Source organism: Ptychodera flava, chromosome 12 (assembly GCF_041260155.1).
Source record: "Ptychodera flava strain L36383 chromosome 12, AS_Pfla_20210202, whole genome shotgun sequence".
In the NCBI taxonomy this organism is placed as follows: Eukaryota; Metazoa; Hemichordata; class Enteropneusta; family Ptychoderidae; genus Ptychodera; species Ptychodera flava.
The window spans coordinates 38,117,130-38,138,232 of NC_091939.1; the positions used below are offsets into that span (position 1 = coordinate 38,117,130).

At 37.3% G+C, this 21,103-nt stretch overlaps 1 protein-coding gene across 7 annotated transcripts; it reads left to right on the plus strand.

Annotated features, from left to right (window-relative positions):
- Nucleotides 1–1,525: 1,525 nt before the first annotated feature.
- Nucleotides 1,526–20,522, plus strand: LOC139145802 (RNA-binding protein FUS-like). 7 transcript variants are annotated; one of them, XM_070717174.1, is made up of 16 exons: nucleotides 1,526–1,674; nucleotides 2,003–2,033; nucleotides 3,104–3,200; nucleotides 3,897–4,065; nucleotides 4,707–4,730; nucleotides 5,334–5,657; nucleotides 7,646–7,714; nucleotides 9,080–9,152; nucleotides 12,286–12,338; nucleotides 17,421–17,465; nucleotides 17,702–17,808; nucleotides 18,069–18,198; nucleotides 18,413–18,499; nucleotides 18,722–18,845; nucleotides 19,232–19,311; nucleotides 19,670–20,522. In XM_070717174.1, exons 1-16 carry the CDS (start codon nucleotides 1,650–1,652, stop codon nucleotides 19,846–19,848), a joined length of 1,617 nt encoding a protein of 538 aa, XP_070573275.1. In that variant the 5' UTR covers nucleotides 1,526–1,649; the 3' UTR covers nucleotides 19,849–20,522. The 7 variants fall into 7 exon arrangements, with proteins under 7 accessions (XP_070573275.1, XP_070573276.1, XP_070573280.1 ...); XM_070717175.1 differs by having other exon boundaries at nucleotides 18,725–18,845; XM_070717179.1 differs by lacking the exon at nucleotides 7,646–7,714.
- Nucleotides 20,523–21,103: the final 581 nt, after the last annotated feature.

A 21,103-nucleotide genomic window follows, 5' to 3' on the forward strand; every position in this document is an offset into this window, starting at 1 on the left:
GTGTAGGAAATACCATGTTGCAGCCAAATGATTGATACAAGCTTCTGATCAAAAGTGCAAGATTTCCTTTTATACCCACAATGAGTGGTATTTCCAACTTGTACCATGAACATAATTCTAATATCAAATTTTTGTTTGTATTCGTATCCAAACTGTCATTGTTTGGTAGAATTCCATTCAAACTTCAATTTGCATGTAAAATATGTTTCCTTTGAAGTTGGCTAACACCTCAGAAATAAAAACTTAATTTTGCCTAAATTTTCTCAAGTAAACTCTCGCCGCTGTAGTTTAAAATCAAGAGTAAAAACGGGTGGTGGTTATCATGTATATTATAGTACCAGAGAAACAATATATCCAATATTTACACAGGGGCACAAGGCATTATCAGTAATACCAAGAGTGTAAAAAAATTAATAATTTTATGATTATGAATAGTTTATAAAATTAAATATTTATCATTATTGTATAGTTACAAAAGTGCCCTAAAGCATTTGAATCCTGAATGATGATCAGTTTTCATTCCAAAGTCGTACAGTTGTACTACAGACCCTGTTACGAGTATGAATATTCTTGATAAAAAAATAATATTTCTGTCATACTTACAAAAGTAACCTACAACACTCAAATCCTAAATGATGATCAGTATTTATGCTAAATTCACACAGTTGTAGCACAGACCCTCAAATAATAGTTGCAGCAGCATTGTGCAGTAACTTTATACAAGGTCACAGTGCTGCCTTGGCAGACTCTCTAAACAGAGTCTGCCAAGGCAGTAAGTGACCACAAGCATCAAGGTACCATGCAATGCTACTGCTGCAACTATATTGACCATATTTCTGAGGGTCTGTGCTACAGATAACAGGGTCTGTAGTACAACTGCGTGAATTTGGCATGAAAACTAATCGTCATTCTGGATTTTAGTGCAGTAGGGTTCTTTTGGAAGTACACGATAATGACAGAAATATATAATTTTTATGGACAGTATTCATAATGATAAATTTATTAATTTTTTACACTCTTGCTATGACTGATAACGCCCTATGACCCTATGATATTTACTAATATATGAAATTTGAAATGGCTGCCATCAACCATCCCGTGTTATCTCCGTGGGGAAAGTAAAATTCCTGATTTTAACAATATTTACTCCATAAGCTTCAAATGAACCCCCACATGTGGTAGGCCAAAGGAACAGTGCAAAAGCTGTAGACCCTGGATATTTGTTCTTGAGGCTCATTATACCATAGACTCTATGGTCCATACCTTTTAATAAACCGATAATATGTTCCGTATTTTACAAAACTTCAGATGGGACCAAGTGATCATTTGCATATTCCTTTGATATTATCATGATGTGTTTTTAAAGTGTCCAAGACAGCAAATAAACAGACCTTTCACGGTTATATTTGATATACAATAATCTGATAAAATTGAACACATTAAACCCAATTCCGAGGACTTTTACAGGCCAATTCCGAGGACTTTTACGGGCCAATTCCGAGGGCTTCTACATCACTTCCAGCGATGACCAATGCTGCAGCGCTGGCCGTCCAGCATTTGGATATAAAAGCGCCCTCGACGTCTGAATTCTGAAATTTGACGCGTCATCAGCAAGACCCCCAGCAAAGAGTCACGCTTCATGAGAAAAAATGGCACAACCTGGATCCGATGCACGTAAGTTGCTCAATGTTTTAGTCAGAAACACGTCTTAATTTTATTTTTACGTGAGAGACTGTTAGTTTTATCTCATATTTACGTATGAGGCTTAATCTAGTTTAGGATTTTCATGGAAAATAGCATTTTCTGCACGATTCTTTCCGTCCTTTGTGTACTGTACTCATCGCGTGGGTTGTACATGCATAGCTTTCCGTTTTCGTGGCCTTAGTTTACCCAGTCCCTCACTCTTGTGTCATAGAAATATGACGTCTTTTGAATTTTTGCTTCGAAGTCTGTCCTTTATCGATTTCATTAATTATAAAGATGTTGTATGTTACACTTACAGAGTACGGGGCCGCTTACGCTGCTCAACAAAGGTGAGATTTATCGAACTAATCTTCAGACCGCAAAATTGGCATACACGCCGCCATTAGGCTGAAAAGCATCTCTTAGATTTCATTTTTCACTCTAGTCAAATTCGAAAATTTATGTCTCCGAATTTAATTTCCAAGTTGTTAACTTTTCAAACCGTGAAAAATTAAGGATATCCATTTTATGCATCGTGCTGATTGTTTTGTACTTAATTTACAAAGAATTTTTTCAATATACTGTCTGTAATCTGGCTGTATGTCATACTATGTGTAGTTAAATTCGCTATCACGTGATCATTGACGGTTGGCCGAGATCTGCACGATGCATTACTCGAACGAGAAAAGATTAACCGCAGATTTTTACACCAACATGCCCAATGTAGACTTTTATGAATTGTGATAAATGTAATTATTGATTGTGTCATAATTGTATGACTCTCAATGGTTTCTTTGCATAGTCAAGATAGACATGACTGTGTCCATCTTGACTAGGCAGATGCACGTCATGCAGGTAGCTGAAAAATTGTAGCTCTACGGTGAGGCGGTCGGTGAGTTTTGGTTTTTGCGACGTCGCTAACCAGTAGAGCTACAATGCCGAAGGCCCTGAAGCATACAAAATAAGCACGCTCCACATGGCACGGCATTTTGATGTAAAATCCCATATATTTACTGCATTTGGTCATACTGATTTATCATTACTGAAGATTAAACACTATACTACACTAACCTTGTCATGTATGGGGTTTGGTATTTGTTCAAATACGTCGATCGCGTTCCAAAAACATTTCTTGGAGCCGCCATTACCAACTTCCGGTAATGGCGGCTCCCAGAAACACACTCAATGAACGCAATCGACGTGTCTGTGCTAATACCAAACCACAACAAGAGATATCAAGCTTGACAAACTTAAAACATATGATGCAATGTTATTAAAACGAAGAATTTTAATGGGGAGAAAGTTGGTTGTAACTCTTCACCTACATGACTTGGTTATTGTACCCTTTGAGACCGTCACGCTGTAGATTTCTGTGAGCATATTTGAACTTGATATTTATGTTCTCCTTATCTTACAAAAGCTATGGTTCATATGGAGCTGCAGCTAGCTATCAACAACCAGAAGGCCAGCAACCGACTGCAGCTGGGGGATATGGACAAGGTGGTTATACACAACAGGTAAGATGTGATCTTGTTTGATTTGTTGTGTATCTGTTAGGTGAATGTTATGATCTGGTGGTAGTTCTTGAAGTTTCATGCTAACTAAGTGTATTTCTAATGTAACATGGCAATTATAATATACAATATCAATGGTTTTGTAAAGGGCGGTACCTTGGTGAATTTTACGGGTTTCAGTTGTCATGGTACTGGGTTACCTCAGAATATCAATGCACTGAGAATAGGGACTTCAGTATAGAAATAGTACTTGGATACCCAAATCATTTACCTATGTACCCAAACCTTAGCAAAAACACTTGATATATGTTATTAGTATAGGCTTTAATGACACATCACAGTTTTGTGAAAACATGCATTTGTGTCAGTCCTGCACATGGACACTTGTCTTGTATTTTTACCCAAGGCATGTTACTGTAACATTTGAATAATACATACCAACATAAGAAATCGAAGACTAAGGCTTGTCATTTATGATAAAGGTCAAAGTGTTCTCCACTGCAAGGAAAAACCACAGGATTGGCTAATTTTCATAATGATACATAAATGGATTGTATGTTCTTTTGTAATGAAAATGTATCTTTTGTATGGTTATTGTCTATGAAAAGATTGCTTGAAATAGGAGATGACCAACATGATGCACTGTGCAGATAGAATGAACACATTTTCTTAGTTCAGTTGTTAAATTTTCATCTTTAGGGATATGGTCAACAAAGTGCCGGAAGCTATGACCAGTCCAGCTATGGTCAAACAGGAACTAGTTATTCACAGACTGGAAGTGCAACAACTGGTACTGCCAGCTATGGCCAGCCTGCTCAGAGTGGTTATGGTACACAGCAGCAAAGTTACAACCAAGGCAGTCAGCCTGGTAGGAATTAAATTTAACATCTTGCAAATTCACAGCAGAATATGTTGACCTTTTCACTGCAATGAGGAAAATCAGACTTCACAGTGAAACCTGTCCTTATGGACACCTCTTTATTAAGGACAGATTTATCAAACCCAAAGTTACCCTTTGAATAGAATTTTACCTGTCTATTTAGGACACCTCTATATGAAGGACACTTTCCATTCCTGAAGGTGTCTTTAATAGAAAGGTTTCACAACTGTACTTCAATAAAAGTTATTGCCTCTAGGCTAAACATTTTGGTAAAAAGTATTAAAATGTGTGGAAATTCAGTAACAGTACTGTTATTGAAGTGAAAAGGTTGACAGTATTCGTAGTGTGATAGAGGAGTAGTGTAGTTTCAAAAAGAAATGCAAGCAAGCAGGCATGATTAGCTTCATTCAGATGAATTGGTAATTGGTCAAAGTGCAGCTTCGTTGCCTCCATGCTGATATGTACCAATGCTGCTTGGCTGGCTGGCTCTCATGGTGACTTGCAAAGCAACCGTGAAATGTATCAGCTAATGAAAACGAGGACATGGTGTTTTGCAGAGGCTGTAACTCAGTCGTCAGATTACACAAGTAGCTAAACAGTAACACCATATTTTGTCATTATGTCCGCAGGGGTATCAATGTTCGGCTTTCAAGGTAATGCTACGTTTGAATATTTCCATAGTTAAAAATAGGCACCAGATTGTGAAGAGAAACCTGTGTGACTGCATCAACCTGTTCACCCCAAAATCACCATTGATAACAATGGGTTTGGATAAAACCTATGGTGGTGAAAAGGTTAAACTCTTCCCTTTTCATGAGTTCTCCCTTGCATATGGAGCAGACAGTGGTGGCTAATTTACATGCAGAATTCCCTCTGCAAACACATAATAGATCTCACTCTTTATTGTGTAAAAATAGACTCTACTGATTTCATTTTTTCATGGTTTTAAAATTTACCAAAATACATGCCCCAAATCTGGCTTGAACCCTGCTCTTTGTAATCCAAGATTTCAAAAATGAAGTTTGACTCATCAGTAGTCAAACCACGTCCTGTCACTGCTTAGCACCACAATGATCCAAGTGTTATGGGGAACAAGTGAATTGTGTCATAACCTTTCATCTATGTTTGCCAATAACCACTATCGGTTGCACACTCTCATCTGCTTTATGCTTTGCTTTGTAGATGAATGTGTCAGGTACGTACTACATCCAGTAGTATGCCAGTTATTCATGCCATTTCTCCATTGCTTCATCTAGGGCAATCTTCATATGGACAACAAGGCCAGGTAGGCTCTGGTGGTTATGGCCAGGGTGCTGGTGGTCAACAGACCGGGGGGTATGGACAGCAGTCAGCAACATCAGGCTATGGTCAGTCTGCACCCGGTTATGATCAGAGTGGTGGTCAAAGTGGCTATGGACAGACAGATGGACAACAGCAACAACAAACAGGCGGATATGGTCAGTCATCACAGAGCGGCTACGGCCAGTCACAAGGTGGTGGCGGCGGCAGCGGTGGTGGCGGTGGCTATGGCCAAAGTAGTGGACAAGGTTATGGACAACAGTCACAAGGTTATGGTATGGGTAAGTAGAAGAAGATTATTTACATTCAGAGAATTGATACAGTGCAGTGCCTTGGCAGTAACAGATATTATAAGTAAATTTATGATTTTGAAGTATATGGATAATGTTACTATGGAAGATATTGTACGACTCTATTTCAGTAGCTTTTTTACCCATTTGTTCCAGTTTTTAAGTAGTATAACTTGTATTGCTAACCAAATTAAGACAGTTATTTGCAGAACAGACTCCAGATTAACCAAGTATCATTTATATGAATTTAGGATTTAAATTTGTGTTGCCGATACAATCATTTTGTTTCTAACCTCATAAAATAAGAAAGGAGAGAGGTGATAAAGTGCAAATCTAGTTTTGAACACTTGAGAGGTCATGTATTGTGTTGTGCTACAGTTAATCAGGGCAAGCAGTCAGGGTATTAGTCACTCTAAACCATAATTCTTAGTTTAAACTTGTTTAGATATCTTCGATAGTGTGCACCTCAGAAGTGAAAGTCTTAAACTTTTGCTCAAACTCTCCTTAAGGAAATCTTTAACCATTCTCTTACCAAATCACCAATAAAAATCAGGGGTCACCGTAAAAAATTTGGAACTAGTCAAACAAATCACTCAACATATTGTGATATTTGCAATTCAAAATGGCTGCCACCCCTGTGTTTAATCTATGGGGTAAAGATAAAATTTTGGATTTTTGAAAAACTAAGACTGCGAAAGTTTTCTCTCTCCAAGAGCTTTAGAAGAAGTCCCCACAAGTGGTAGACCAGAAAAGAATTGTAGAAATTTGAGAGTCCAAATATCTGTCCCTGAGGCATGTTCTACCTTAAGATGTACACAGTGTTCAACAAAATAGAACTCTCCAAAATAAGGTTTAATTTCAAGCCATATAGCAAAATTTGTGTCCAGTGTGGTGGTACTGGTGATGTATTTGATACTTGAGAAATCAGGTTGATATTTTGAATTGTAAGAGCGCCCATACACCTTGGTGTATTTTTTTGCAGCCACTAGAAATCAGCCATTTCTAATCAAAAACATTTTTGGCATTCAACAGCCTAAAAACAGCCTTTCAACTGAAGTTTTGGAGGCATTTCTGCCAGATTTTTGTCTAGGGCTCAGAATTTGTCTGAATATCAGGATAGTAAAAGTGCAGAAAAACTCTGTCTTATTCATTTGCAAGGATAAAGTCATTTCAAGTGTACATTTTGTGTTGGATTTTTACCTTACAATTTAGATATATATTGTTCCAATTTTGCTCAACCCTGATAAGGTGGAAATTTGATCCACTGAAGGTGACTACTTTCCAGGTAGCAAGTGGTGCTGTACCGTATTGATCAAGTTGAGTCAGAGGTCATCGCCGCATTACCTGCACAATGCTTACAAAATGCAGAAAAGTTCATGCATACAACAGCACACATACAGATGTATATGATGCATAGCAAAACTATTATACAGCTAGAGCTGCTGTTAGAATAGAATGAGGATGTAACACGGCTACATTCTAAATCAAGTCAGCAACTATATATATATTTCAAAATAATAAGGTACACAAAATATATTTTCAACACAAATGACAGAGTTGTCTCTGCATGCATATTTACATTGTTCACCCATAGATGAATTGCATTAGCTGAATACAACTTCAGTAACACACTTACTTTTATGTATTCATTCATGTATGACAGAGTTATCTATCTTTTCAGGCCTGGTACCCAGCAAATGTGAAGATAGTAACATTTTTAATGGTGTTCTTTGTAATCTAGGTTAGAAAGGTTGAAAATTCACGAGTGTTGCAACATTTCACCCATGCAGTATTACGTAGGCAGAAAATCAAGAGCCACTAGATACATAAGTACAATGTTAGAAAACAATTATTTGCAGCGGAAAGGGAGCTGATAGAGCTGAGCAGTGGATCCGCAATGATCACAGTAGGAAAATTTGATGACGTATGATATCACATTAGAGTAACGTCTGTGTTCCTGTTTCTCTTTACTACTCTAGGAGGGTATGGCCAACAATCACGTGATCAAAGTCAAAGCTTTGGAGGTTCAGGTTATGGTTCCAACCAAGGTGTGTTGTCATTGCTGAATATCAGCTGTTGGTGAACATCAATGAGCCAAGGACGCTTTTAACTGCTCCAATTCATTTTAGAAATAAATCTGGCCAACTAGTAAAAATAGTTGTATTAAATTTATAAGAATGGAATTGTCAGTTACAGGGTTCTTATGCACATTGAAAATTTATTTCTTATTTCTCTGCTTTTTCTTGCTTAACCCTTTGAGTGCCAAAGTCAGTTTTTCTTGCATTTATACCAGACAATATCAACAATTTCTTTCAGATGTAGACAATTGTTTTCAGATTTTTCCCCAAATTTTGGTCAAAAAGTGCAGCCCATAAAAATTTATGTCCATTTGGTCCAAAATCGTGGAAAAAATTACAGAAAAATTTAGAAAAATTGATAAAATATTGCCTTGATATTTTTGGGGAAAAAATTAGAGTGCTGAAAGGGTTAATGTTTCGTGCCCTATATCATGCATCACATATTAGATTGGTTTCCCTTAAATTTGAATTTTGTTATGAGTTGTTTCAGTACAGGAGGTATTCACACTGATAGCATTGAAATGGTCACCATGCACACAGAAGACTTCAATTATCAATTATGAATATTTATTTTATATGTTATTGGGTAAAAAACATGATTACCTGTGTATAGGTGATATTCTAGGGATTGTATTTAGATCATATTATGGTACTTATATAACATGTTCTTTACTGAAGTACTTCTGAAACATATCACAGTTTTCAACAGCAATACACATCCGTACAATGGAACATGTGTTAGTTTCACAGGTGTTATCAAATGTATTGATTCAAAGGGATCTTGAATTTTGACACTTGCTCATAGAGGGGTTCTTTTCTACTAACTGTATGTGCGGTGAATTGGTCCTATTCCACTGAGTTCACTAGAACTATTCAGCATTCTCTTGCTATCCTCAACATCTATTCCTCCTCCACAACAACAAACACATCCAATACAACTTTTGCCCGCTTTATCCAGGTATGTATAAGGCCTAGAGTGAAAATTTCACATTCTAAACTTGGATGGCCAGGGATGTCTTTCATAGCATGCTTGATTGATCTTTCCTTTCTTTAGGTTAGACCAGAATGCAAGAACACTTCAACAACTAACAGCTTGCAACATTTGTTGATAGTCCTTTATCTTATCATACTCTTTAGCTCTTGTATACATGGTCACTGGTGATGGTTTCTCAACTGTAACTTGTAAAAGCTTTGGTTAGTTTAACACTTTTATAATCCTTTTTAAATCCCCTCAACAGCTCAGCATGCATCAAGTAGAAAGAGAGATACTAGATGTGAAAATAAGATGTCATTATTTTGATATAAATACATATTGTTTACTGTTTCTGTACACAGGTGGTGGCGGGGGTGGATACCAAGACCGCAGAGGTGGTGGTGGTGGTGGATTCAGAGGTCGAAGCAGTTTTGGGTAGGTTTCAGGATTTTATATTCTTGTTTGAACGTTATAACAACACAGTAGAACCAAAGTAATCAAGTAACAAACATGTTAGGGTTGAAATTATGAATTAATATACCACCCTAGTTACTCATACCACAAGATTGACAGCACTTGTCCAAGCAAACCATTTCATTCTAGAGCTTTTTCCCCAACATGCCCATTTCATTATAAATACCCGACAGAGTTTCAAAGTGCATTCCAGAGCATTTAGAAAACCAAACTTGGTCCAGTTTCTAGGATATAACATGGTCTCCAAGTAAATAATGGAACATAGTGTGTTTACATGTGTGTTAATGATGATACTTAGATGTTCTTTTCATATTTACAGAGTTGTTTCTAAACATCACTGAGAGGTATTCTCAGACAGTTTGATATACTAAGCTTGATATTGAAATGACACTTAGCTGTACAGGGTATCTATGATGTATGTATGGTGTGTCTATTTCCACCTTATGAATATATAGTTTTATCAACGAGGAGAAATTCAGATTATTTGGACTAGGGAAAAGACAATGCTGAGGATAATCTTGGCTTGAAAAAAGAAGTAAAAAACAAATTTATTGTATATTCATTGGTAACTTTCCTGTGTACGATGAACTTTCAAGACACAGTGATTTTGAAAAACAGTTCCTTAATTCTGTGTGGCCAGAGATTCTGCTTCTGGATTCAGTCTTACGAGGAGAAAGATTTGTCATAGTGGAACACACCCTACATCATATGTCATAGATACTAATGTTTTGGTCTTCTGCTATTGTACATTTCTTCATAAACTCATGTCTAATGTGTCAGGCGTATGTGACTGTCATTATGGGGCAAACTCAAGTATTTCACAATATTGCTGCATATTTTTTCTGTTTGAACATGAAGGTTAGTCTAGCAAATCATAAAGCTTGTAAGTTACATGGATATGTAAATATTGTTATGCAAGTACGGTGCACAGAAATATTCACTCAAATACATGAAATTTTAGTAAAAAATTCTGTCAACTGTAAATAAACATTTTGTGTTGCCTTAAACAGAGAGCAAGTTGCAAACATACCATATATTGTGGCAATTAATTATAGAGGTTTAAGCGTATTAAATATTTAGTGCCGCATTAACCATTGTATGAGAATAATCATAAACTTCATGAAACATATGGTTATTGCATGCAAACTTTTCAATGTTCTGTGTATTTACCATAAATGAGTTCAAACCTTGGTTAGCTACTAAGTTTTGGGTAGGCAGCGATCAAGTGGTACAAAAAGGGAAAAAACTGAAGGGTATTGACTTTCTTAACATTTTAAATCCATTACCACTAGTTGAAAGTATTTAAATACTGGTTCCACCACTTTTCAACAGTTTTATCCATTGTGTTATCAAACTAGCTTGAAATGCAGTTGACTGAAAAAAGTGACATAAAACACTGTCTGCACTACATCTAGTGTTCTTGCCCAAACAGCTTTGATCCAAGAGTACTTGCTTTGTCAAAATGATGTCACTTTTTGATGATGGTTAACATTCAAGTGTATGACATTTGTTTTCCATTTTACAACCTATATTTGCCAAGTCCATTCATTTCTATCAAGTCAAGTTAGTTTGAACAAACTAAAACAATAATGGTGTCTGGCACACCTTTGACATGACTTGATATTTCCCCATGAAATATTTTAACATATTTGGTCATTTGAACACTCCTAAAGCATACATAAACATGATGATTATTACATTAACATTGTCATTTTACTATGTCAACTTGATAATAATCTTGTGGGTAACAAGCGTTTTGAAGTCTTTGACCTGAAAAAGAGAGAAATATTTGGTGGAGTAAGAGTTACTTTCTGTGATCATAGTGTAATTTCTATAATATGACTTATGAAAGGTAATGAACAAACTTGACAAATGTGTACATTGACTAGTGAAATAAGTTTTTGAAAACTTTTTGGGGATATATCATGTATGCAAGATCATACAAAATCTACATGTTATTCTTGGTGACATTTGAAATGCTGCAAGCCACCTGGTACATTACAGAGGAAACCTGCACTATTTACGCAGTAGATGGCTTTTCAGGAGTAATGCCCATCACAAGCATTATGAAGAGTCAAGGAAAAAATACAGTACAGGCTCATAATGACCAAACATTGTGAAATTTTTGCAAAATTTTTGCACTTGAGTTTCAGGTTCATTAGTTGGCTCCGTACAGGCTGTCCAGAATAAACACAGTGCTTCATTGTTTTTACTTTCCAAAATTTCATGTGTTTATGCTATTCAAGGTATTTTAATTACAAAGTATATCCTAATCATTTAGTGAAAGAAATTGATACAGTAATGCAGAACAATTTTGCTTTTGAAGCAAGACGTGCAGGCCATCTCTTTGAAATTGTACCTAAACAGGTTTCTGAAGGTCATTACAGTACATTACTACATTTATGAAAATTCACAGGAAGGTGAATTCATTCCATGTAAGGTGAATTCATTCTATATCAATGCATTTGCTGATTTCCGTGCAAGGCAATATGTAAAGCACTATTTGTGTAGTTCTGCACAGCCTCACACCTAGCCATAATAAAAGTAAGTTTACATATACTGTGCCATGGTCATAAGCTAGATAGGTGAACTCTGAAGATTTTTAGATACCATACTGAGCTTCAATTCCTCAGTTATCAGCATTTTAGATAAAGTGAGCATTGATATGTTGATTGTAAACTTAATGGATAGCTCAATGCCTGCTGGTGTCAAAACTCCGCCAGCAAAATTAAAAAAATGAAATCTGATTAAAGACTATCCAACCTGGCCGCACTGACCATGGTAACAGTAATTTTGCTGTGCAATTGCAAAAAAGTATCAAATATTTTCTCCAACCTTACAGGATCAAGGAATCTATATCATAATCAATGCAGACAGTTGCGTACTTTTTTCTTCCAGAGTTCATTTTTTAACCAAATATATTTTGCCCTGCCAGGGGAAAAATTCTAGGATTTGATGAGGATCTAGAATTATTACCCAGGCTATAATATTTTTTACTCGGATGTTTGCCTGTAAATGTTACATTATGTTGCCTGTACTGTATTGAATGACATCATGACAATACTATACAAATGGTTGATTTGCCCTCCTATAGTGACAGAAGCGGAGGCAGTGATAGAGGTGGCTTCAATAAGGGTTTTTCTGGTGGTAAGTGAACTTCTCCATTCTAACATGGCCCAAATTTTAATATTTGTCAAGTGTTATCCTAAGTATCCATTAATTGTTGCTAAGTGTGGCCACTGCTCGTGTCTCCGACAATGTGTTTACTCAGTACTTTAGTTACAATATTTTGATACATATCTTGGATGGTGGGGAATCTATGGACTTATTTGTCCACATTAGGTTGAAATACAGGCATCAGAAGTGTGTTAATAATCACAATGAAGTGTGTGCTTCTCTGCTAAAGAGAAAATTCTGCTTCTTGTGTGGTGTTCATATAAATTCAAGGTATTATGTACAAGTGCTGCTCTGAAGAAGTCGTAAAAGGGTTCTTGTAATATTGTTGTATGTGTTATCAGAGTTTTTTATACACTTGCCAATAAAGGTTTTTCATGAAAGCAGTCTGTTACTGACTGAAAGTTACAAATGGACAGGTTAATCCAGGAGGAAAGATTCATCCAAGAAACTGGCATGTGAAACTTGACATGGCCTTCATGTTGACCAGGTAATATTTGAAAAAGGTAACAACTAGAGACACAGCGCAGTGACTTTATTACCAAAGTTAGTTTGAAGTGTGTTACTCATATCCAGGGTAACACCTATGCATCTGATGAAGAGCTGAAGTGTTCACCAAAGGAAGTTACAGACTGGACTATGCTGAACTTTTAAGTTACAACAAACGGCCACCGTCAAAACGCAAAGTTGCTAAAATTAGATGTCTGTTACATGAAGACTATTGAAGTGCGTTCCTTTCACCACTTACTGGTGGTACTAGTAAAATGCGCATTGATACAGTTTTCTCAACTCAACCAGTACATTATGTATCACTGAAATGGTGAAGAATTGCTGTCATTTGGTCCATTGCTGCTGGTTTGTCAAATGGACAGGTATTGATTGGTGATATGGGAAATTGGCTCTGACAACACTAAAACCTAGAAGACCGGCCATGAAGAAACAACTGTCAACTGTGAAAAGATAGTGGAAGCATAGCTTGTTCAATGTCATCACCAGCCACAGTCTTACAGAAGGGTTACTCCAACATTTGATGACCAAAAACTTTGGATTCAAACACTTTGGGTACACAGTCTGAGAAAATGTTTCAAATGTCTTATTGGATATCTGATAAATTTTCAGTGTCTTTACCCAAGACCTGTCTAGATGGGTTGTCAAACCACGGTCCCTCCACAAAAGGAGGGACCGTGGTCAAACGCAAGCACATCAGTTTTTCTTGGTGATATATCCAAGTGCCAAATACATTCATACATTTATCAGTTATTTTAATTACACAAACTGCAAAAGAATCTTACATGTCAGGCCTTGTGGGATTTAAAAGTTTCAGGGCCATGACACCATGCCCTAATGTCTTCACGCCACCTTACCATGGTGCATTGCACTGAGATTGTAATATACTCTGCTGTTAGAGGCATGCAACCTCTCAAATAAGTGTTTGTCCATCAAGCCACTTTGCCATTTATTTTAATATTCAGTTTACAGATTCTTTTCAATGACATTCAGGTGGTTTTCAATTTCACAGTCATTAGTTCCAGAGACCAGCTCTGGAACTGTTAGTTTTTGCTCACTTTCCTTCTTTCTTCTTCTTTCTTTCTTTCTTTCTTTCTTTCTTTCTCTATTTCCGGTAGTAACTTTCTTTCTTTCTTTCTTTCTTTCTTTCTCTATTTCCGGTTTTACTACCATAGAACATGCTATACACAAATTTTACCTCAATTACCCAGAATGCATTGCGACACGCTTATGACGTCATCGCTCAGCTCGGACGGGTTTTACGGGCATTTCTTGTTTGTTTATTTATTTATTTTTTATTTGGCATTGCTCAACTATCATATTGCGTTCAGTTATTAATAATTCTAGCTTTCTTTCGCTTTGTTTTTTGTTGCTTTTTGATTTTATTTTTCTCTAAATACTCGCCGTACGTGGCGCTATACTGTTTCGCCCGAATGCTCATGAGACAACATGGCGGCGTGTATCGATCGCCTCGCTCGCAGAGAGAGACAAAAGTAGCCTTTCCCTTACTTTACAAACGCGGCTTGGCACATCGTGTACCTAGGCGAGGTGGGTGTGCTCGAAAACGATGATCAATGCAAAATTTGGACTCAAAATCGGCTGTTTTGGGGAGAAACTGCCCACCGTATTTCTGAGGAGCCACCAGCGGTTTTTCCTATATCAGTCTGCGGGGCTGTGGTCGGAGGCCGTTCAACGCCGGTAACACACAGCGCTGCCATGCAGAGCTAGGCGTTCATAGTGAACGTACTGTCTGTCATGCACCGGCATGCGTTGGCTGCACGTAAAAGCAACTCAACTTTCCAAGATCAAATGGTCAGTATCTTGTGAAAACAGCGACATAGCAATGAAATTGTTTTAGTCTGTGCTTTTAATCAAATGAAAATGCATGTGGCTCAATGTCAACGGCCTAGGTCCGATGTTTCCTCTCGTCTGATCATCGTCGTAAATGACACGCCTCTTTACGGCAACAACTCAGCGCTACCCGTCAAGCGATTGATTTTTGCGTAGGTCAGGGAGCAAAAATTATTGCTCTGGCTCGCGAGAATGTCGTCTGATAAACATTTCCGTGCGTTGTCGCCCCCGTATGTATCTGTTGCGTTTTACCGTACATGTAGGCATTTGTAATCTGTGTACTGTAATTCCCCGGACTGCCTTGCTTTTAGTTGTATTATGGTGTTTACTGCTATCAGCCCTGAATATTAAAATCCAAAGCACTCTTTCATTCTGCACCTGTCTTTGTCACACATTATCTTGTTTCTTCCGCTGCTCTGGTCTCTGGAACTTCGCTTTTGCTTGCAAATGCTTTCTAGTTTTCATTTGAAATCTCTCAGAAGACATTTCGGAAAGCCTTTAGATTTGTTTTCTTTCTTTTTGGGGGGAGGGGACAGTAAGGCAAAAAACTGGATAGTTTCTCATCCCTGTGCTTAGTAAATGTCAGTATCTATAGGACAACAAATACACATATGCAGTAAAGTTTTGAACAATGGACCTATCCTTGTCATCCTGCTGTGTGTCTGAACTGCTGCTGTATCAATATCATGTTGATTGTTGAATCTACCTAGAAAAGTAAAAAAATGGCTGCCCCATCGACATTTTTGGGCTAGTGTGCAGCGTCTTTGACACTTTTACCAGATAAGTGGGCTGAAACTTTTTGTGTTAATTATTTCCAAACAGCCAGTTTCAGTTTTCCTAATTTCAAACTTGTAAAGTTTCTGTAAATATTGACCGTTTACCAATTAGATATAACCTTCCAAGATCTTGCCCATTGGCAGAAATTCTGTAAGAGAACTACGATGAGAACCAAAGGTATATATAATTTTCTTATAGCCTAGGTACATTGCCATGGTTTGGCCCAAAGCCATTGTTATCAATGGTTAGTGTATACCTGTTTACAGGGAAAAAGGATTAATAGGTGAAATACAATGAAATGTATGTTTTAGGTATCCAACCCAGGGTTTCGTCAGATCACATCAAAACAATGTTTTCTCATACTTTTTATAAATGACTTTTAGGTTACAGCAGATAACCTCACTTTAAGAGCTACATACACATTGATTCAGTGATAACTTCATATAGTCAGTATCATATATGGTTTACTTTCTTTTAATCAATCGATACAAGATAGAATTTTCTTTTTCCAAGTCTGTCTGGAATTCCAAAGGTGCTGTGTTGACATGTGGAGTGCTGCAAAAACTAGTAGGGGATATGCCTTTGTTTCAGTGATGTCCATATTGAGCAGCATTCAAAGCAAGCTTTCAGTGCTCTACTTAAAACATTTGGAAACTATTAGCTGTAACCTTCACATACAACATTCAACCCTCATAAAGAGAGTCATGGTAAATGTGTATAAATCAGTTTTTCCAGAGGTTAAAATGGTACCGAGCATTCATTGTGATTTCATTAGAAGGCTATAGTATTCATTACTGTGTGAGAAAGTTAAGTTGCAAGTGATTGATGACTGATGGTATGAGATTGTGATCAACAGCACATGCAGAAACCATGTGGCGTCTTCACATTACACAGAAGGTCTGCCAAGTACACACATGTGTAAGGGAGTTTGACAAACTGAAAAACTCTGCTTGTGCTGTTGGAATAGACAATACATTCTGCCAATTTGCCATATATATGGTGACAAGACTGCATTGTAGACTGGGTTTTGAAGTGTTTCAAGATAGACAACCTGTCTGTCAAGTTTCTCCAGCATTCATTTTATCACTTTTTCATACACAATACGTTGAAATGGATTTTGACATTAAGTGCCATGTAAAATGTGTCTGTGTCCCAGCTATGACATACTTCATGAGCAGCACTGTGTTGAGTAGTATTTGTGGTAAGAAAAGATGTAAGCCATGGTTGATAATTCCTATATTAATGGGTAATAAGTATCAGTGTAAAACAATGCCTCTATGGGCAAGGAATGCCTCTGCTTTCAACCTCAATGTGTATTGTCATCTAATAAATCAGTTGTGCATGAGATGGTACAGCCATTTTATTAACAAAATACGCACTGAAAAAAACAAAATTGTTACTATGGTGCACAAAGGTAAGTAAATGTTGCACTTAAAGTCAGTCAGTAAAAGTGTAAGTTTTAGGACTGTAAAGTTGGTCTTTGAGAAGAGGGGGAAATCTGTGCTATGAATTTTATTGGTATGAAAACTGTTGGAATGAGTGCTAGAATGCTCTTCAAAACTGTCACAGCATTGTGTAATGTATACTTGAATCAAAATTGAATGCTTTGGCAGGATTTTTGATTGAGTGTCACAGTAGTTTTGTTGGTTTTAGTAAAAACTTTTAATTGTTGTACTAGATCATCTGAAGACTGGCTGTGTGCAAGGTTTTGTGGGGTTATCACTTCAATAAATTTTTTGATATTTGTAGAAAAAATGGGTTAGAGTCCACTAATGAAAGTTTGATGACCAAGTATGATCAGTCTTGTTTCACTTTATTAAGCACCCTATGGAAATCTCTCAATTGAAAAACAGTGTAGTTGTGTCATTGATACCTTTGTCCTTCATTTAACAGTGCATGTGTTATTTGCTTCATCTGTAGATAGCGGATATGGCGGTGGCTCAGGCGGTAGTAGCTATGGAAGTGGTGAGCATTTCTTTCCCTTTCCTTTACAACATCTTCTGTTAAGCTGTCCAACTTGCATGAATAATTATGGTCATAATTGGGGCCAGTATCAATAATCATTATACAGTGGGTCTTTTAAATTATGGCAGTAGAAGCAATTCTTCAATGTCAGTAGCTGTAACAAATAAGACTGGGCAAGTTTGTCATGACATGAATTTACAATGGTGTAATATCTTGCTCTGTCTTGTTGATTACAGGTCAAGTAATGGAAGAACAGCAAGACACAGTGTTTGTCAGTGGATTAAGTCCATCAGTTAGTGAGGAACAGCTGGCAGAACACTTTGGACAGATTGGCATTATTAAGGTAAAGGTCATAACTTTTTTGGTTTACAGCGATCGCTACCTGATTCTATCACTAAAATATTGCATTTTGAGCAGATATTAATCTAGCAAATTAATATGGGATAATGTATTGCATTGTATTTCCACTGGGAAACATTACATCATATTTCATCACAGTAGAAGAATTAGGGACATTTGAGCTTAAAGACCAAAGATGTAGGCTGTGAGTGGACCACCAACACTGACTAATCCCACACATTTGTATTATTCATTTGTATGTAGATTGATAAGAAACTTCAAAAGCCTAAAATATGGATGTACAAGGACAAGATGACAGGACAGCCAAAAGGAGAGTGTACAATCACCTATGATGATATCAGTGCTGCTCAAGCTGCAATTGACTGGTTTAATGGTGAGTTCAGTGGTGTTCATGTGTGGTGTTCAGAGTTCATGTGTCATTGCCTTCAGTGAGTTGAATTAGGTTATGAAATGTGCAGGCAATGTCATTCATAGAGAAATCCTTAGATGTGCGAGCATCATGACAACTAACTAGACAATTGATATTGTACATGGAAAATTTGCAACTTGATGCATTATATTGATTGTGATTGTTCTTATTATCACAGGAAAGCCATTTGGTAATTCGGGACCAGTAATAAAAGTTGAATTGGCAAAGAGGAGAGCATGGCAACCAGGTGGTGGCAGAGGAAGAGGTATGTTTCTTAGATTTACGGAATCTATCTCCTCATTTCAATGCATTTTGTATTTTATTGACCTGAAAGAATTTACAATATTCCAAAAGATATGGTGAGTGTGTGAAACATTGAACAGAAATTACTGAAACTAATTAGTGTTTTGGAATGACAAAGACAAGTCACTGTACATACTTTTGACACAAAGTTCTTTCATTATATATCTTGATAATTTTGTTCCAGGAGACAGGGGTCGTGGAGGCTTCAGAGGAGGTGACCGTGGTAGGGGAGGTGGTGGCCGAGGTGGAGGCATGGGTGGCAGTTCTGGTGGTGCACCAAGGGAGGGTGACTGGACATGTACAAGCGAGTAAGTTACATTTTATGGCGTGTCTTTGCCTTGCAATTCAAGCTTCCTAGCTCAATGCCTGTACAGCATTGGTATACAATCATGTTGTGTTGCCTAACATTTGTATTTCCAGACCTCGCAGTCTCAGTTGATATGAACACATTCCTTGCATGAATCATTTAAACATCAAAAAGTACCCAGATTTAAAGAGAAAAACTTCAACTTGCTATTATAACCTGAGGACATTTACAGAAAATACACTGTTGTCTACAATATATCTCCAGTGTGTTCCATATGCACATAGATGTGAGCATGTGACAAAGTATTAAGGGTAAGAATAATTAAAAAATTGGTCACCTGTAAATAATGAAATGATATTTCACCTGCTGTATTTGATTGTGTTACAGTGGGTGTGGTAATTCCAACTTTTCTTGGAGAAACCAGTGTAATCTGTGTGGAGCACCAAAACCTGATGGAATGGGTGGTGGTAAGTAATACTCAATGCTATCACTTCATATAGTCGGTATACAATATGCCATTAAGAATTTACAGCAAGGGAGTTCTCTTGTGTGGTAAAGTGTCATGATGTTATTCCAACTTGACAGAATTAATGAATCAAGGTCAACGATGGTAATTTTATAATCTCTGTCATTTCCTATCGGTGCTCTTCTGTTTTTTACATCGGGCAGAAATTAGAAATGCGCTATTTTCACCTTCATGGAAAATCCAACTGGTATGTCTTTCAAATTGATTGTGTATTTCTGAAGGATTCTAGCTTTCATTTCATATATATAGTTTTACTTACAACAATGTTGACAAATTACTATTTGTCCTTTGTTTACAAGGTGGTCGTGGTGGAATGCGTGGACGTGGTGGAGACCGAGGCAGGGGTGGTTTTGGAGGTAGAGGAAGAGGACCACCCAGAGGCCGTGGAGGTGACCGTGGTGGTGGTGATCGTGGAAGGGGTGGTCCACCCAGAGACAGAATGGGTGACAGACGTGACCGCAGGCCTAAACCATATTAGGGCAAAGACACTTTCAATCATGTTTCTTATAATGCTATGTTTAGTAAAAGTGACAGAATGTCTCTGTACAAAATTTGATCATTAAATCAGACCTCCTTTTGCAGCATACAATTGATGGGAATTCACACTGTATTTTTGTATATTATTACAGTGAAGGATCTAGGAATACTTATATGAAGAATTCAGTCTCCATTCAAATTTTTAACATATAACTGCCTATTTTAGTGTCCCAGGCTGGTCCATGCACAGTTCACTTTTTAAGATGGCCCTGTACTTCTTGCCTAGAACAGCCCTATTATTGTTATTCAATTCTGAAACCTTTCCAATGCAAGTGTCGTGTTACCTTTTAAGGTGTTCAAGTAAAAAGGGGATTTTGAACCGGAAAACTGTATTCTTCTTCTTAAAGCTTGTTCCTTGGAAATGTATTTTGTACTCTTTATTGATGTTATGTTTTTTAGTGGATACACAGTTACATTGGAATTATACACACTACTTTTCACTCAGAAAGTTAAGTTACTGTATTGTATTTGTGAGTTTTGTTTGCTTACTCACACTCAATTCTACTCCCAATGATCAATTGAGTCAATATGCTTATTTTAGTGAAGTTCCAGGATTCTGTGTAACTTTATTGTATTTAAAAAATAAAAATGAACTTAAGATTCAACAAAATCTAATTGTGCGCATTCTGTTGTCAGTAAATGTATTGTCGGATGTATGCAGGAAAGGTATTGTGAATATCAGTGATGTCGGATGAATTATTTGAGCAAACAATGCGCTACAGTAGTCTCAATATCAGACTCCTTATTTGCTGTCAATAATTAAAGCGCAGTGGTCGTCGCGCTGCGCATCCTCCTGAGGGGGTCCCCCTCTGTTGTAAACAAATCCAAGAACGCCGCACATGTTACGGCTTGATTGTAATGTTTGCGATATTGCCGCTTGTTAAAATGGCAGCTGATCTGTCACAGGCGTACCAACTAACCAAATGTAACACGCAATAAAAGGTCAATTAATCTTAGTTGAATATCTGCTGAATATTGAACAATAATTGCACGCTGGATTGAGATCACATTTGCTCATGATTTTCTTGAATCAGTTGAATGGGGCTCGGCTACTGTTATCGCTCGAGCCATAGAGCTAGACGTACGCATGTACGCATGTATACGCCACAGACTACCAACGACCGAGCTCTAGTTTTCGACATCGCTAGCAAGGACGAGAGCTTTCATTTCAAGAGGCCCGACAGGAGTACAAAGAC

Bases quoted from the DNA above. Each gene is read 5' to 3' on its own strand.
- LOC139145802 (XM_070717174.1), top strand. From the start codon at position 1,650: ATGGCACAACCTGGATCCGATGCAC. The intron at 4,066-4,706 runs GTAGGAATTAAA...TTATGTCCGCAG, and splicing joins CAACCAAGGCAGTCAGCCTG to GGGTATCAATGTTCGGCTTT. The intron at 19,312-19,669 runs GTAAGTAATACT...TTTGTTTACAAG, and splicing joins ACCTGATGGAATGGGTGGTG to GTGGTCGTGGTGGAATGCGT.